This window comes from Hippopotamus amphibius, chromosome 2, assembly GCF_030028045.1.
Source record: "Hippopotamus amphibius kiboko isolate mHipAmp2 chromosome 2, mHipAmp2.hap2, whole genome shotgun sequence".
Lineage (NCBI taxonomy): Eukaryota > Metazoa > Chordata > Mammalia > Artiodactyla > Hippopotamidae > Hippopotamus > Hippopotamus amphibius.
Window position 1 is genome coordinate 82972001 of NC_080187.1, and position 18505 is coordinate 82990505.

An 18505-nucleotide genomic window follows, 5' to 3' on the forward strand; every position below is an offset into this window, starting at 1 on the left:
TAAGCAATTCCACCCCTAGACATATACCCAAAAGAATAGAAAACTGGTATTCAAACAAAAACTTGTACACAAATCTTCATAGCGGCACCACTCACAAAGGCCGAGAGGTAGAAACAACCCAAATGTCCAACAACTAATGAATGGATAAACAAATTGCATATCCATACATTGGAATATTATTCAGTCATAAGAAAGGAATGAAATACTGATACTTGCCACAACATGGAAGAACCCTGAAAATATTATGCTAAGTGAAAGAAGCCAGTCACAAAAGGCCATGTAGTGTATGATTCCATTTAAATGAAATATGCAGAATAGGCAAATCCACAGAGACAGAAAGCAGATTATTGGCTGTTAGGGGCTGGGGAAAATGGGGAATGGAAGCAACTGCTCAAGGGGTACAAGGCTTCCTTTTCTATCCCGTTCCACTGATCTATATTTCTGCTTTTGTGCCAGCACCATACTGTCTTGATTATTGTAGCTTAGTAGTATAGTCTGAAGTCAGGGAGTCTGATTCCCCCAGCTCCATTTTTTCCCCTCGAGATTGCTTTGGCTATTCAGGGTTTTTTGTGTCTCAATACAAAATTTTAGGACTTTTTGTTCTAGTTCTGTAAAGAATGCCATTGGTAATTTGGTAGGTATTGCATTGAGTCTGTAGATTGCTTTGGATAGTACAGTCATTTTCACAATGTTGATTCTTCCAATCCAAGAACATGGTATATCTCTCCATCTGTTTGTGTCATCTTTGATTTCTTTCATCAGTGTCTTATAGTTTTCTGAGTACAGCTTTTTTACCTCCTTCATTAGGTTTATTCCTAGGTAGTTTATTCTTTTTGTTGCAATGGTGAATGGGATTGTTTCCTTAATTTCTCTTTCTGATCTTTCATTGTTAGAGTATAGGAATGCAAGAGATTTCTGTGTGTTAATTCTGTATCCTGAAACTTTACCAAATTCATTGATTAGCTCAAGTAGTTTTCTGGTGGAATTTTTAGGATTTTCTACGTATAGTATTATGTCATCTGCAAAGAGTGACAGTTTAACTTCTTTTACAATTTGGATTCCTTTTATTTCTTTTTCTTCTCGGATTGCCGTGGCTAGGACTTCTAAAGCTATGTTGAATAGTAGTGGAGAGAGTGGACATCCTTGTCTTGTTCCTGATCTTAGAGGGAATGCTTCCAGTTTTTCACCGTTGAGAATGATGTTTGCTGTGGGTTTGTCATATATGGCCTTTATTATGTTTAGGTAGGTTCCCTCTATGCCCACTTTCTGGAGAGTTTTTATCATAAATGGGTGTTTAATTTTGTCAAAAGCTTTTTCTACATCTATTGAGATGATCATACGGTTTTTATTCTTCAGTTTGTTAATATGGTGTATCACACTGACTGATTTGTATATACTGAAGAATCCTCGCATCCCTGGGATAAATTCCACTTGATCATGGTGTATGATCCTCTTAATGTGTTGTTGGATTCTGGTGGCTAGTATTTTGTTGAGGATTTTTGCATCTAGATTCATCAGTGATATTGGTCTGTAATATTCTTTTCTTGTAATATCTTTGTCTGGTTTTGGTATCAGGGTGATGGTGGCCTCATAAAATGAGTTTGGGAGTGTTCCTTCCTCTGCAATGTTTTGGAAGAGTTTGAGAAGGATGGGTGTTAGCTCTTCTCTAAATGTTTGACAGAATTGACCTGTGAAGCCATCTAGTCCTGGACTTTTGTTTGTTGGAAGATTTTTTTTTTTAAAGGCCAGGCTTTTATTTATTTTATAAATTTATTTATTTATTTATTTTATTGGCTGTGTTGGGTCTCTTTTGCTGTGCGCAGGCTTCCTTTTTAGTTGTGGTGAGTGGGGGCTACTCTTCATTGTGGTGTGTGGGCTCCTCATTGCCATGGCTTCTCTTGTTGCAGAGCACAGGCTCTAGGTGAGTGGGCTTCAGTAGTTGCAGCACATGGGCTCAATAATTGTGGCTCACAGGCTCTAAAATGCAGGCTCAGTAGTTGTGGCACATGGGCTTAGTTGCTCTGCAGCATGTGGGATCTTCCTGCAGCAGGGCTCGAACCCGTGTCTCCTGCATTGGCAGGTGGATTCTCAACCACTGTGCCACCTAGGAAGCCCTGGAAGATTTTTATTCACAGTTTCAATTTCATTACCTGTGACTGGTCTGTTCATATTTTCTATTTCTTCTTGATTCAGTCTTGGAAGGTTATACTTTTCTAAGAATTTGTCCATTTCTTTGAGGTTGTCCATTTTATTGGCATATAGTTGCTTGTAGTAATCTCTTACGATGCTTTTCATTTTTGCAGTGTCCATTGTAACTTCTGTTTCATTTCTAATTGTATTGATTTGAGTCCTCTCCCTCTTTTTCCTGATGAGTCTGGCTAAAAGTTTATCAATTTTATCTTCTCAAAGCACCAGCTGTTAGTTTTATTGATCTTTGCTATTGTTTTCTTTGTTTCTATTTCATTTTTTTCTGCTCTGATCTTTATGATTTCTTTCTACTAATTTTCGGTTTTGTTTGTTCTTTCTCAGGTTTCTTTAGGTGTAAGGTTAGATTGTTTATTTGGGATTTTTCTTGTTTCTTGAGGAAGGATTGTATTGCTATAAACTTCCCTCTTAGAACTACCTTTGCTGCATCCCATAGGTTTTGGATTGTTGTGTTTTCATTGCCATTTGTCTCTAGGTATTTTTTTTATTTCCTCTTCAATTTCTTCAGTGATCTCTTGGTTATTTAGCAGCGTATTGTTTAGCCTCCATGCATTTGTGATTTTTACAGTTTTTTCCTGTAATTGATTTCTAATCTCTTAGTGTTGTAGTTGGAAAAGATGCTTGATATGATTTCAATTTTCCTGAATTTACCAATGCTTGATTTGTGACCCAACATGTGATCTATCCTGGAGAACATTCCATGGGCACTTGAGAAGTGTAATCTGCTGTTTTTGGATGGAATGTCCTATAAATATCAATTAAATCTAGATGGTCTATTGTGTCATTTAAAGTTTGTGTTTCCTTATTAATTTTCTGTGTGGATGATGTGTCCATTGGTGTAAGTGGGGTGTTAAAGTCCCCCACTATTATTGTGTTACTGTTGATTTCCTCTTTTACAGTTGTTAGCATTTGCCTTATGTATTGAGGTGTTCCTATATTGGGTGTATATATATTTATAATTGTTATATCCTCTTCTTGGATTGATCCCTTGATCATTATGTAGTGTCCTTCCTTGTCTCTTGTAATAGTCTTTACTTTAAAGTCTATTTTATCTGATATGAGTATTGGTACTCCAGCTTTCTTTTGATTCCATTTGCATGGAGTATCTTTTTCCATCCCCTCACTTTCAGATCTGTAGGTGTCCCTAAGTCTGAAATGGGTCCCTGGTAGATAGCATATATATAGATCTTGTTTTTGTATCCATTCAGCCAGTCTGTGTCTTTTGGTTGGAGCATTTAGTCCCTTACATTCAAGGTAATTATTGATATGTATGTTCCTATTACCATTTTCTTAATTGTTTTGGGTTTGTTTTTGTAGGTTCTTGTCTTGTGTTTCCCACTTAGATAAGATCCTTTAGCATTTGCTGTAGGGCTGGTTTGGTAGTGCTGAATTCTCTTAGCTTTTGCTTGTCTGTAAAGCTTTTGATTTCTCCGCCAAATCTGAATGAGATCCTTGCTGAGTAGAGTATTCTTGGTTGTAGGTTCTTCCCTTTCATCACCTGAAATATATTGTGCCATTCCCTTCCGGCTTGCAGAGTTTCTGCTGAGAAATCAACTCAAGGTTTCCTTTTGGGGTGATGAAAATGTTCTGGAACTAGATAGTAGTGATAGTGGCCTAACATTGTGAATGTACTAAATGCTACTGAAGTATACACTTTAAAATGGTTAAAATGGTAAATTTTATGTTATGTGTATTTTACCACACACACACACACATACACATGCACACGCATGCACAAGCCCAAGAAGAAGAGAAAAGGATGAAGCAGTCTTTGGCAAGAAAAGCAGAATCCATTAAAGAGATCAATACAGTGCAGCCCTGAGAAAACAGACAGAAAGAGCAAGACGAAGTCTTGATGCCTGGTATCTTTCTGCTCCTGATACTCTGAGGGTTGAGAATACATTTCTGTCCTTAGATTTATGGGAAAGCTGTGAATCCTTGCAGTAAATATTGAGTCACTTGAAGCGAGTCATTGTTTTCTGTAATAAAAAGCACCCTAACATAATTGCTATCCCTGCCTAAGCTCATTTACACATAGTTTCACAGACTACTTATGTGTTGATGACTAGTAAACCCATACTTCTAATCCAGGCCTTTCTCCAGTGTTTTAGAACTATAGCTATCTCAAGAATCAGCATGTTTTCTTAGGTAGTCACCAATAAACCTACCTCCTTACCTTTGCCTCTGCCAACTTGGGAAGGCTCAATAAAACCAGTTGTGTGCCTTCCAGTGCTGTTTCTCTCCCTTCCAACAAACACTTTTTTGCTTTTTGAAAATGTTAAAAGCTCAACATACCTGCCCCTCTTCTATGCTGTGTTACCAGTAACTGAAGCTTTATTTCTATTCCACCTTGCAATGTAGTACTAGGAGTGCAGGAAATATTATTAGGGAGTTAACTATTGCTATTACAAGGAGAAGAGTTTCTCACCAAAAAACTAAATATATTCATAAACACATTCATTCATTCAAATGAGTATCTATTAGCTACCAGATAGTGGAGAGGATGCTGAACAGGGCAGAAAAGATCACCAAGCTCATGGAGCTTACATTCTAGTGAGAAGATAAACAGACAAGGAAAAATCAGGTGTGATAAAAATAAAAATGCTGTGATGGGAATTAACTGATTGGGTATTCAAATAACTCTATACTGGTTATATACATTCGGCAGCTCTCCACACACAAAGTTGGCTGCAAATTGGAGTCTTTGACTTCACAAAACAACAACAACAACAAAATTTAAGCTGCTTTTTGGGGGGCCTTTTGGCTCACGATTCATAGAAATAAGCCTGATGAATTGGCAGATAGTACAGTAAATATCTGGGCATAGAATTAGTCTTCTCCCCTATTAAGGACATAAATCCAGTTCTATATCGGAAATCTTTAATTTGTAAGCAGGTGTCTATTAAATTTTTTTTCTCACATCAAGTGTTTTTAAAATTATACAAAATTATACTTCAGGTCCTTCTATAGAAGTCACTACAGAAAATTTGCAGTTTCTAGAGAATCAGGAAAGACATTCAACCTGTCCTCTAATACCAGGACCCAATGTGAAATAGGACCATTTTCTAGATCTTTTATTGCTTAGACAACGGGCTCTCCCTTGACAGAACAACAGAACTTTCACCAGTAACCGCACTTTACTATCTACACATTTTACATGTTGCTTCTATACTCTTTAGAACTGACCTAATATACAAGCAAGTGTCAGAAACAAGGAGAACTTGTAAAATGGAGGACAGGGCGAAAATCAAGTAAGTGTTATAATGCAATACATCTTCCACTTTTTTAAAAAAAAGCAGAGAATCAGTATGGATAACTAGAATCACACAAAATTTTCCACTATACTTGCAGGGAACTAATTCTGACACTAACTGGAATGAAAGAAATTACTATAGCTGTTAGGAATGGAGAAAATACCTGGTAGTTCTAAGCATCTTGGGGGAGGTATGGAGAGAGAGGGAGTCCCAAAACAGGAGAACAGAGTCACATGGTTCCCTCCCCAGGGATCTTTAGCATTGGACACAAGAATCCAAATCTAGGCTATGGGAATGATCAGCTCCCTTATTACAGAGCTCTATCTTTTACACAAGTGCCTTAGATAAAAAGAAATACTGGAATGCTTTGTAGACAATGGATTTGGAATTGAGAAGGCCTAACAATACTTGTTAAAAGGATCCAGATGTTTTAAAATCCGGGTACAAAGTTGCTTTAAATCTCTCATCCAGCTGACAGCCTCAAAGAACCTTGATATAAAGGGCATATCCGAACATAATGCATTACAACAGGACCTATTATCACACATACTTTGGCTACACAGAGCATCAGATCTCAGTGCCACAGTGCACATGTGTAACCCCTATTGGAAAAGTCTGGTAACAAGTAGGCTAACAGCCGCTAGTGTGTCTATTCCCCATCACCAGCATGTTGCTTGTATGGTGTGGATACAGCTTTACCTTCTCCATTATTAGCATTGTTTAGATGCAATATATACATAATATATGCACATACATATGCATACACATATACATACACATATTTTTATATATATATATATGATTAAAGCAGTAGATCAACAAATATTTGAAAATTATTACGTGCCAAGTACTCTAAGCATTTAGGATAAAACACAGATGTTCTTCCTGCCCTTGAGGAAATTACAGTCTAATGGGAAAGACAGACTTTAAACAAAGAATCACAGATAATTAAGCAAATAATTACACATATGTAAAGTACTATGAAAAAGTATCACATAAGAAATCTATACTAATCTGGGAACATCACAGAATCCTCTCCTGGCCTCCACTGAGGAAAGGATGTTTAAAGCGACATGGAAAGGATGAGTAGAGTTTTCCTAGACAAAGTCCTCAGAAAACACATGTAGGTATAATGATAGCATGGCATATTTGGGGGGATTAACAGACGCTCAGGACTTCCCTGGTGGCACAGTGGTTAAGAATGCAGGAGACACAGGTTTGATCCCGTCTGGGAAGATCCCACATGTGGAGCAACTAAGCCTGTGCACCACAACTACTGAGCTCACATGCCGCAACTACTGAAGCCCTCGCACCTAGAGCCTGTGCTCCAGAACAAGAGAAACCACCTCAAGGAAAAGTCTGTGCATCGCAATGAACAGTAGCCCCCACTCGCCACAACTAGCGAAAGCCTGTGCACAGCAACAAGGATCCAACACGGCCAATAAATAAAGTAGATAACAAGTAAATAGACAAGTAATAAAACATTTGAAGGAAAAAAAACCAGATGCTTAGCCCATTGCCAGAAACTACTCTATAGTCAAGATACTTGTTGAAAACAGTTGATGATTCTGATATGTCAGTCAGATACTAAGAGTTGGTAGGATGTTTTGTCTTAGGACCAAGTATTTCAATATCATCCGGTGTATTCAGAAACAAAAACATCCCTGAGCCTCTTAGCACCAGGAAGGCTGCCAAGCAGGGTGGAAATCAGGACATGAGAGTGAGAAAGGCAGCTTCAGCAGGACTGTGGTGAATATATTGAGAATAATGGGGGTCAGGTTCCTTACAGTCAGAGAAGAAAGTTACAAATAAGAAGAGGGAAATGCAGAAGGAAGCCTGTGATGTTGAATTGCAGATACTGATGTGAACTTATGGTTTTCAATATATATAGCTAGACATAAAAATAAATATAGACACTATGTGAGAGAGAAAGAGAGAGAGAGAGGGAGGGAGAAAGAGGAGAAAGAGAGAGAGAATTTCCTAACTGTCCACTGAAAGGGCCTAGGAGCAGTGATTACCCTAGTACCAATTAAGTAATTTGTACCTAGATCTTGGCTTCTAAATATCATTCTCCACTAGAAGAAACTTAAGTTACCTGGCTATTACAAGGCTGAGGATAACACAAGATGAACCTAGAACATCTTTGTGTGCCACAAAGAAAAGGAGGTACTCAAAGAATGATGAGGTTATCTCAAAAGGACACAAGAGTCAAAGAGGCTCTTACTGATCTAATCTGGAACAATTGGAGGATCAAAATAATAATAATTCAATAACTGAATAATAATTAAATATAATAGGAGTTTAGTAGTCCAGATTGAAAGAAAGATAGAAAGAAAATAAAAAGAAAGAAAAGGAAAGAAAGAAAGAAAGAAAGAAAGAAAGAAAGAAAGAAAGAAAGAAAGAAAGAAAGAAAGAAAGAAAGAGAAAGAAAGAAAAGAAAAGAAAGAAAAAGAAGATAAAAGAAAAGGAAAAGGAAGAAAGAAAAAGGAAGGAAGCAAGGAAAGAAGGAAGGATGGAAGAGGGAGAGAGGAGGCAGCTTTTCCTTATAAGAGAATGCCTACTAAAAATTGTAAATGGGATAATGGAATTTTAAGAATCACCTATTGGCAATCATCATAGTAATAATTAACTCAGCCAAGAAAACATTAATGGATACCAAATCTAATGGGTGAAAGTAGGATAAAAATGTGATATTCATAAAGCCTCAAAATATCTCCACATAAAATATTTCTTGATGATAAAGGAAAAGGAGAAACTTTACAGAGGAGAAACCTAGAAGAGATTAGCTTATCCAAGTGATCAAAGTTAATGTCACTGGTGGAGGAAGACAGACATCAGGTACCAACTGAAGGGATGCAGTGAGCAGAGCAGGGCTCCACGTCTGTGACATTCTTGCCAAAGGTGACTGACCTGACTCTCATGTGAGAAACACCAGGCAAACCTAAACAGAAAAGTGCTTTATAAAATAACTGGCTTCTAATCTTAAAACATGTTAAAGTCATGAAAGATAAACTGAGGCAATGTTCCAGATTGAAGGGGACCGAAGAGATGACAAGTGTGACATTTTGGATTAAATTCTTGTTCTGTTTAAGCCATCATTTGGACTATCAGGGAAACTTGAGTAGGGCTTCTAAGTGAAAGGAATATAGGAGTTCCTCTGGCTCTTTTCACTTTTTTGAAAGTTTTAAATTATTTTAAAATAAAAAGTAAAAAAAAAAATTTTAAGAACATCTAGCATTTAATTAAAAAAAAAAAAAGAAACCACATCTCAAATAGTAAATACATACCAAAATGTTCATTCCTTCTGGCAATGAATGTAAATTAAAGTACTCTTAAGGTATCATTTTATATCTTCCTGGCTTTTATTGTAGTCATTTGTTTATATGATGGTTTGCTTTGTAATATGATAACTAGAAAGGGTTTATTTTTTATTTGTTTTCTAAGCACTGTTACATAAAGTGACTCATAAACTCATAATCCTTACAAAAACTCTAGAAAGAAGATTCAATTATTTTCTCCACTTTAAGGAAGCAATTGAGGCTTACAGACTTAAGGAGCTTGCCTGAAGTGACACTGCCGGCAAGCTGTGTAACTGGGATATGAACCCAGTCAGTCTGGCTCCCATGGTTTTAACCTCTGTGATATGCTGCTATACTATATATTTTTACAGGGCTGAGGTACGGAAGTCTGCTGCAATCCTTTTGAAGAGCAATGAGGCCATGCCATCCATGTGGTCATCAAATCCTCAGACTCTTGGCCACTAATAAATTGCTGGGAATTTATCCTAAGAAAAGCTATATGCATAAGGATATTCTCTATAATGGAAAAAGTTTAAATGACCAATAGGGAAATGGGTTAATTATGATTCATCAACTTGGTAGAATACTCTACAGTCATTTAAAAATGATAATTATGGAGATCCATGGAAAACAGAGAAATGTTTATAAGTTAAAAAACAGAATGTACATGTATACTGGGAAATATATAAACATTGTGTATGAATAAAAGGTACAAATTAAAAAGTAAGCTTTTAAATGATAACAGCTGTTAGAAAGTATGGGATAATTGGTGATTTTTTCCTTTCAAATATTTTTATGATGTTTACAACAAAAAAATAGAAATTAAATACTCACCAAACATACACTTAACAACTGTCTAGAAAGTGATGCACGGATTCTTTTCATACTTCCCTAACCCTCCTTTTGCAGGAGATGTGTGGCAATTATGTCCATTTACACAGAAACTTGTTAAATTTTTTAAAATGACAATAAAACAATATACATTTTATGATTCAATATAACATAACACACACACATCTAGAGGACATACACTTGAATATCTATTGAGGCTATCTCTAGGTGGTGAGATTACAGGGGATTCTTTTCCTTCTTCATACCATTTTTGAACTTAGCGTTATATACAAGTATTCATTTCTAACTTTTAAAAAAGAATTGTAGAGGTTGGGGGGGAAACGAATTGGGAGACTGGGATACCAAAGTTTATTGTAAAAATTAAAAAAATTAAAAGTTAAAAAAAAAGAATTGTATAGACAAACTATTACTAAACTAAAATACTTAAAAACAATATACTTTTGATAACCAACTCCATAATTTCATCAGAAAAATAGGACAGCTTTCTCATATCATTTTTTCTATATGCAGAGTTCACTAATTCTATTCTCTTGGCTAAGACTCATCGACAATTATATCTCATGCTAGTAATCAAAAAATGATCAATTGAGAATTTAACTATCTACAGTGTATGTACAAGTCCAACACTTATACACTCAAATCACTGATCAATGAATTCGTATCAAGAAGGAAATGCCATTCATACTGACCTTCTTACAAGGATTTAAATGTACTTTCCTCAAATTAATACTTCTTATTGCAAACTTTAAAGCCTAATAGAAAAAATAAAGCTTAGAAAGTCACATTCCCCGGCAAGAGAATGGTAAGAAAAATAATCCTAAATTACTAGGAAGAAATATCTAATATCACCAAAAATGAATGATTACTTTTATTAAGTACTTTTAATACATTTTAAGTGTTTTATTTAAAAAGTAGGTAAAATCTTCGTGAAATCTGAATATGCTATGAGGCTGAGAAAAAACAAAGATCAGGAAAAAGAATAAATGAATGGAAAAGAAGCAAATATAAGAGTCAAAATTTAGAGGCCCTTAAGATTAAAAATAATTCCATGATAGGAGGAATTAGACTATAAGCAAATTTTAAGCCAGCCAAGAACTGTCCACAGGAATAGATTATGATGATGACAAAGGTTAAGGAATATTACATCTGCTAGAAGGTGGGGCTATTAGGGAAGAAAAGAAAATGTTATAGGGTATAGCAAAAAACCAGTTATATTCAAAACTATTAACTGAAGTCTTTTAAAACTGGAAGGGATTTTATCTATTTGGCATGGTTTTAAAATGTAGGCCTGCGTGAAGGAATGGATGCTATGAACATCTGGTATGTTCTACTGTATGAGTATTATAGTCAGTGTCTAACATGAGAAAAGCCCTAAACATGAAAAAGTGGGTTAATATATTCACTATCTCAAATCTGATTGGCTAAAATCGAGATCATGACATACAATCTCAACGTGGCATATGTGTGAATCACGGATAACTCATCACATTTTCCTTCCCCTCGTGAGTTATTAGATGGTAACGAAGCCATGCTATCCCTAAAGTTTCTCTCTTCTGCCCATGCCAAGCATGATTTTTATTCTCTGAAGCCATTTCTTCCTCAAAAGGGCTCACCAAAGTTGTCATCCTTCCTATCAGCAGCCCCACTGGGCTCTGATGAGTGACATCCAGACATTTAAACTCAAAAGCTGCTTCAGAAGGGAGTTATTAAAATTCAAATGAGCTGGGCATATTGAAGAAGAAAACGCTCGTTTGCATGCACACCTCCGCATTTGGCCATCCCATTTAGACCCATAGAGCAGGGTCTGGTTTTGTTTTTGTAAATGGGCTTCCGAGGCGGAGGTCAGCCTCCCACGGCCCCCACTCCTCTGGGGTCATCATTAGTAATGTGTAAGGCTGAATAGATTTTCCTCTGAATCTAGTCAGTAAACCTGACAAGAAGGCAGCCCTCTCCCACAACCTGAAAATGCCAAAAATCTGATTGGTAATATGGCATTCTTTAAATACTTCGTTTATTTGTCTTAAAATAGCCTTCATAGTAAGATTTTACATAACGTTTCTGATGTCAATTTCACCTGATTTTTTCAGTTTTAGAACAGAATATTTCCTGTTGTACCATGACTGTGTAATCATAAAAATGTTACATTTAACTGAGAATTTTCCACAAGATTCAGAGAAAATTCATTTCTGCTAAGAAATGTGAATCTAGGGAGCCAAAATGACATTTAGTCACTAGAAAAAAAAGAGTATGTCTTTCATTTGGTCTTAAGAATTTTACTTCTCATGGAAATATCTCACATTATCATCATTTAAAACTTTTGTATCAGTGAACAAACTAACCAAAAAATAGAGTTAAAATATATGTTTCTAGAATTATTCTAGCCATGGAAATTTTAGATGCTCCTTTAGTAAGAATTCAATTTCCTACTAATGGAGACATCTCTGTTATGATATCTACTTTAGAAAGACAATCTATGGCAATATAAAAAATTAACTCCATATTATGTATAAAATATGACATGTTCATATATAAACATATCTTATTCAACAATGACATAACCATATACCAATTTTTACTGAGGATACGTAAAAGCAAATTATGCTAACTCACAACCCTACAATAAGAGCACAATTTCTAGAACTGCAGAAACTAAGGGAATTCATGCCCAACCTATGAAAGTGGTTTACAATCTGGACGCTCCAGGGATTGCTGTACCCAGTGGAAACTTAGACAACAGACATAATGTTTAATGTCCCTTCCAATGGTAAGATTTTATTCTTCTGTGACCTTCATTAATCAAACTTGCTTCCTCCAGATGTCTTCATTTTAATTGGTTTAAAAACTTTTTTTCCCTGAAACTGGGATGGTCTTGTTGCAACACAGGCACTGGTTTTGCCCAGACTGACATAACCAGCCCAACGAAGAATGAAACTAGTAAACATCAATGAAAGAATATTTATTACATAAAACTGGTTCCCGAGCCGTGACACGCTCAGTTCAGATACATTTTTTTCCTCATAGCATGACATGGTAGGTGTGTATCATTAAAGAGCATTTATTTAATAACTTATGTGGCATTATTTTGGCTCCAGTTAAAAACCAAAGGCACTCAATCTCTGTCTTTAGGTTGTGTGTGGCAGCAACAAAGAATCACAAAGGGACAAGTGCTACAGAGAAAAGGAACACAAGCTAAAATTAAGAACTAGAGCCGGTGATTCCAACAACATACAGTGATCGGTTACACAAGGTTCAGGGAGAATATGTATCTCCAAGTCTGGTGCTGGAATACAAACCGCACCCATGTGTGTTTTCTCTTTTTAGGTAACACGCACTTGAAATTGACAAGAAAAGTAATGTGCGCTTACACTTTTGAAATGGCCAAAAGGAAGATTAAGATATTCATATGTCCCCCAAGATCAGCTATGGTAACTCCAAGAGGATACACACTGTGTATGTTTATGTACCACTTACTGTAGCTGGGTCCTCCTAGTTATCTCTACTGCAAAGATGATCTGGCAGAAGAAATTACTCACCCCTTTAGATTTGTATTGTTTAATTCTACAGAAGCAAGCTTGGGGCACACAAACTTAACATGTAGAAAGAATGATAAAGTCCAAGAAATGTGCTCACTTGCCTTTTTTTCCTCCTGTAATGAAGAAGCCAATGGCTGCTCTAATAAAACTGCTTTCAGGCAAATAGCTATAGTCAGTAGGAACTGTGGAGACAGAAAATGATCAAATTAACCAGTGAACCTGGTGGGACTAATGACGGAAAGATAATGATCTCATGCTGCCATATCAACCTGGAGACAAAGCAGAGATGTTTATGCCATTAATCTCGGAACAATACTCTGTGGTTGCAACTAATTCTATTAGATTAAGTGACTGGCCTTGAAGCAATCACTTAGGCTATGCAAGCAAATCTGAAATGGTGGTAAATCTAGAGGAGGCTGAAAAACCATAGAGGATGAAAACTGTACTGAAGTGGTTAAAAAAAAAACAAAAACCTTTTCCGCTTTGGTACATCAATGAGCTGCAATTCAGTGACCTCCTCTGTGTCAGCAAGGAGTCTACTTGGCTTCTAGGTTGAGACCACCATTCTCTGGGCTATTTCAGGGCATCCTGCGTCAGATATATGAACTATGGAAATAGATCAACCAGCATTAACATCAGCCAATCTCTTACTTCATAAGGCAGGGACCTCTATGTGACCAACACGTGCAAATAACCAGCTGCGCCTGCTGACCTGGAACAGTGAAGCAGTCACATTTATGCTAGTTGAGTCCTGGGAGTTTCCTAGATTCTTTTTCTCCCAGCTCCCCGTAATTGCTTCATGAGATGGTTTTTACTGGGATAGATGGCTTAACTGGAAAATTCTATCAGAAACAAGTAGTTGCACTTCTCCAGACACACAATCATTTTGCTCCAAAGAACCTGGGTATAAGATGATTCACTACAACCTGCCTTCAGTATATGTGGGCCAGACCATGCCCACCATAGTATAATAATTAAAAGCCTATGTAAAAAAAGCAAAAGCTTGACATAAACATGCTATTTTACCAGGACGTTGTGAGAGCACTGCCCTTCAAAACTAGCAATTCCAAGGGTTTCCAATATGACTATGTTTTTTTTTTTTCTTTTTCCAATCGTAATATGACAGCTTCTAGTTGTCTCAAGCTCATTATATTGGGAATGCTGTGGAACCATGTCCTATTTCTATAGCTAAGGAGTGACTGAAAGTGAGGGAAACAGTAATTACAGCAGCCCACGTTCATGGTAATGCTGTCTGTAGACTACCTGTCAGGGGATATGTGAAACTAGGTTTTAATGAGGAATCTTTGATACCTAAATCTCCATGGCATGAGTCCAAGAGAGCCAGTGGTCAAAATTCTATAAAGAACAAGGAGCAGCTATAGGTCCCAGTGCGTTACAGTGATGCCTTCCCCAGAAAATCTTCAAGTACATACATAAATTAAGCATGTGGGAATTGCAAATATTTTTATTGCTTTATTAAAAAGCTGGAAATAGAAAAAGCCTTGTTACATTAAGGCAGAGGATTTTAATTCCAAAGCCAAAGAGATGCATATCTTTAAAAGTATTTACCCAATTATTTTCTCAAAAGCAGAGGCCAGAAGAACTCCAGCCATATGTGAAGTATCTTTTAATGAAATATGAATATTATACAAACTATGATTACATTTAGTAAAATAAAAAGAACTCTGTTCCAATCTTCAAGGATCTCATTCCTAGTTTCTGGATTTCTCACTAAGCTTGTACCTAACTCATATAATCTTTCTGAGCCTAAGGTTCTTCATTTGTAAAATATGTGGTTAGACTCAATGTTTAAACTGATTTCTAAGAAAGGCAGAGGATAAGAGTGAAAAGAGCGTGGGCTTTGTCAGCCGAGAGATCTGAGTTCAAACCGCATGTTTACCATTTACTGCTATGTGACCCTGGGCAAGTCAGGAGACCTCTCCACAGCCCATTTTCTCTGATGTAAAAGAGCGACAGTAATATCCACCACTGAGGGTGGCTGTAAAAACTAACTCTCTTAACAAAGCACATAGCCCCATGTCAATCCCCCCTTCCAGCTCCAGTGTCCTATGACTCCAGTCTTACCTGAGGTTCTACTTTGATTTGAGGACAGAGTAGACAGATGAAGATGTCCTAGAAGCCAGATTGCATTTGACTGAAGACCAATCATCCCAGACACACTGATGACCTATGAATGAAATGTAACAGTTCAACGATGGGGCAAGATCCAAATTCTATTCAATAAAAGGCCACTCACAGAAGGTCACTAATCTTTTATGAGATGGTGGCTCAGCTGATAATGAGAAGTGCTATGACAAGATGCACTATCATCTGTCTGGTATACTAAACATGGGACACAGAGGTGACCAACAAGCATTGCTGAATGAATGAATGAATGAATGAATGAATCTATCAGTCATGATAGAATGTACTAGTGGTTGTCTCAGGTTTCACTGAGTCAGACTCATCTAAAGGAATTTTCAAAAAATGGGAAAAGAAAATCCAAAAAGTAAAAAGAGGTGATAGTTGCTTAAAACTGAAATACCTTCAAAAGTAGAAGGAGATACTATTTTGTTCTCTTCTTTAAATAATACTCTATTACTGTTTTATCATTCATAATAAGATTTTTAAAATAATAGTTTTCATTTATGGATTTTTCCCCAAGTTACAGCAACTTAAGTTTCAGTAGAATTTTTTGGGATAATATTCATATTCATACATGCAAAAGAGAGTTTCTTCTGTTCATAAATTTATGTTTGCTTTTTTTCTTTAATTTATTTTATTTTATTTTTTATGTTTGCTTTTAAAAAATGAATTACTACAGCTTCTTTATGTGGTGAGTACTATAACCAGCTATATTTTGCAAGAATGAAAACAAGCATGCTAAGTGAATAGCCTAGGATACAAAGTTCTACATATGGTAAGAATACAACTGTGCAGAGAAGATAAGAATGCTTAAAAAGAAATATGACCAAATATTAGTAGCAGCTGCTTTGGTTGGGAGGAACATCAGTGATATTTTTTCAGCTTCTTTCATTCTGTACTTTTAAGTTTATTCAATGAACATCATGATTTTTTAAAAATAAAAATCTGAAAATATAAAGTCATTTCTCAGCAGATGGACATGTTTATTCTTTAGCCAAGGATAACGCTGACAATAATTTACCCAAATAGTTTTTCCAGTGACATCTGAACTAAGTGCCTCTTGACCATTCTGCGTAGATATCTGCCCTGCCCTTTGACTGTCTTCCATTTTTCCTTGTTTGGAGGGCCTGACATTCTTTGCAGGGTCAGGTTTTAATTTTTAAGAGAAACCAATGCCAACTTAACTCAAAAATGCCAGCTCTCTTTTTTTCCAGAGGTGGTACATGTTGGTCAACAAATTATGCAGGGTTATGAGCCATTCTTTAATGACTCTTGAACGCATCACGAATAACCAGAGATTTTCCCATTGTCTAAGTGAACAGTTTGTATCATGAAAGAGAAGAAAGACGACAAAGGGGAGTATCTGTTTTCCCACCAAAGGATCTGAAGTTCCCCTTCTCACCTGAGTTAAAGTTCTAATGACTTCATTAAGTCTGCCTTGAAAATGAGAGGACTGGATGGCTTCTGACTTCAGCTGAAAGAAAAAGGAGAAATACCCACCCCGCAACCCGCAAAAGTAAATAATGATACTCCCAGTGCCTGCGTTATCATCGTCTAAGCTATGGAATGATTTATCATTATATCCTTATGTTTCAAAAACAGAAACTGTGAGCTCCTTGCGGGCAGGGCCCATGCTTTATGAAATCACTGATTTCCTGGCACCCGTTCAGTGTGGCATGTAGCAGTCACTTAATAAACCTTTACTGTATGAACAAAGGAATATCTTAGAATTACTGTAAATTTACACATACATATGTCCACTGTAGAAAACACTTTAAAGTGAAAGCATAATTACATAGATATAAACTTAAACATTACAGATGCAAAATGTAGTTTCTTGTGAATGACTTTTGAAATTTCTCAGGATCCAATCACTTTTCTCAGGCAGAGAATTTTGTGGAGAGTATATGACTAGGTTTAATCCCTACAAACCAAATAAAATAAGGAACAAATCTCTATAGAAAGAATTCTTGGCCAAGAGCAATTTTCCATATATAAAGGCACTGGAAAGCCCAGTGTAACCATTACCATGGTCATGTACTGTGCTTTCCTTAGCGTACTGAGATATTGGGTATTCTCTTCTTGCTGTGACTATGTACATGTTTAAGTTTCTTTCCTCCATCCCCCTCCACTTTTTTTTTTTTTTACCTGCATCACATCCCCTTCAGAGCCTACCAAGGCCACCATGCCATGAAGAGCTGCCAAACAAAGCATTGTGGGGGAGCCCTGAAAACAAAGCATCAGAATATGTCAAGAAGGAAACAGTCCTTGGGTTTGAATTGGATAAAAATTACATCATAGAGAAATAAAGGGTCAAAATGGTACTAAATTTGTAGGGTCAATACAGCCTGTGTCACTGAACTGAGAATGGCAGTAGACTTAAATAAAGTAACAGGTTAAAGTTGTTAGATCCTAGGTGGCTTCTTGCTGTTTCTTATTTTTCAAAACCACAATGTTGTTAAAATTAAAACACTGACAAAATAGCCAGTTTTAAAAAAGAACAATAATGGTTACCAGGATGTATCATTTATAAGGCATTAAAAGTACATGTGTCTCTTTCATTTGAAATTGCCTATTCTTTTATGGTTAAGCTATATATCTCGGCAGCACTTATAAACAGTCCAATAAAGTAGCTCTTTTTCCTTTATAAAAATATAAAATAACATGCAGGAGGTGCCTTCTACCTCTGTTAGGACAATTCTGATCCAGGCAGGGAGCAGTTTGTTGCCCAAGTCTTCAGCTTTTCCATGTCCACACACAGACAAGCCATGAACTATGTTTCCTAACGCCAGGGCAAAACCTGAAGTCTGTTAGAAATAAATTTTAAAAAGAGATAAGAAAAAAGAAGAATGGCACAGATCAGGAATGTTCATGTACAGCAAAACAAGCACTTCTAGGGGCTCCCTTTCCTACAGACATGTTCTGTTGCCGTCTGAAAGTCAGAGATTTGCAGATTTTTAACACCTAGACTAATCTGCAACAGAAACTGCAGGCTAATTGTACAGAATTCATCTTCGGTGAGTGGTTTATTTTAGGAAAAGAATACTGCACTACTGATTGACTTGGGTCAAACAATCCAAATTGTAAGCAGGCGGTTAGATGAAAACACCAAGGTAAATCACCCAAGCCCAGTCAACCCCCAAACAAGAGGAGAAAATGTCCGATAAAGAGCACAGCATATGCAAACTTCTACACTATGGTGTTTGCAAAATCTATT

General features: G+C 36.5%; 1 protein-coding gene across 3 annotated transcripts in view; it reads right to left on the minus strand.

The window, feature by feature from the left end:
* The window catches only part of FOCAD (focadhesin), a 275956-nt gene that overhangs the window by 26542 nt on the left and 230909 nt on the right, over window positions 1-18505 (minus strand). For all 3 annotated transcript variants that reach the window (XM_057720105.1, XM_057720103.1, XM_057720104.1), the window contains 5 exons: window positions 17973-18095; window positions 17437-17514; window positions 16691-16762; window positions 15229-15331; window positions 13245-13325 (listed from right to left, as the gene is read on the minus strand). In XM_057720105.1, the coding sequence (XP_057576088.1) occupies window positions 13245-13325; window positions 15229-15331; window positions 16691-16762; window positions 17437-17514; window positions 17973-18095 (457 nt within the window). The remainder of the gene's footprint in view (window positions 1-13244; window positions 13326-15228; window positions 15332-16690; window positions 16763-17436; window positions 17515-17972; window positions 18096-18505) is intronic.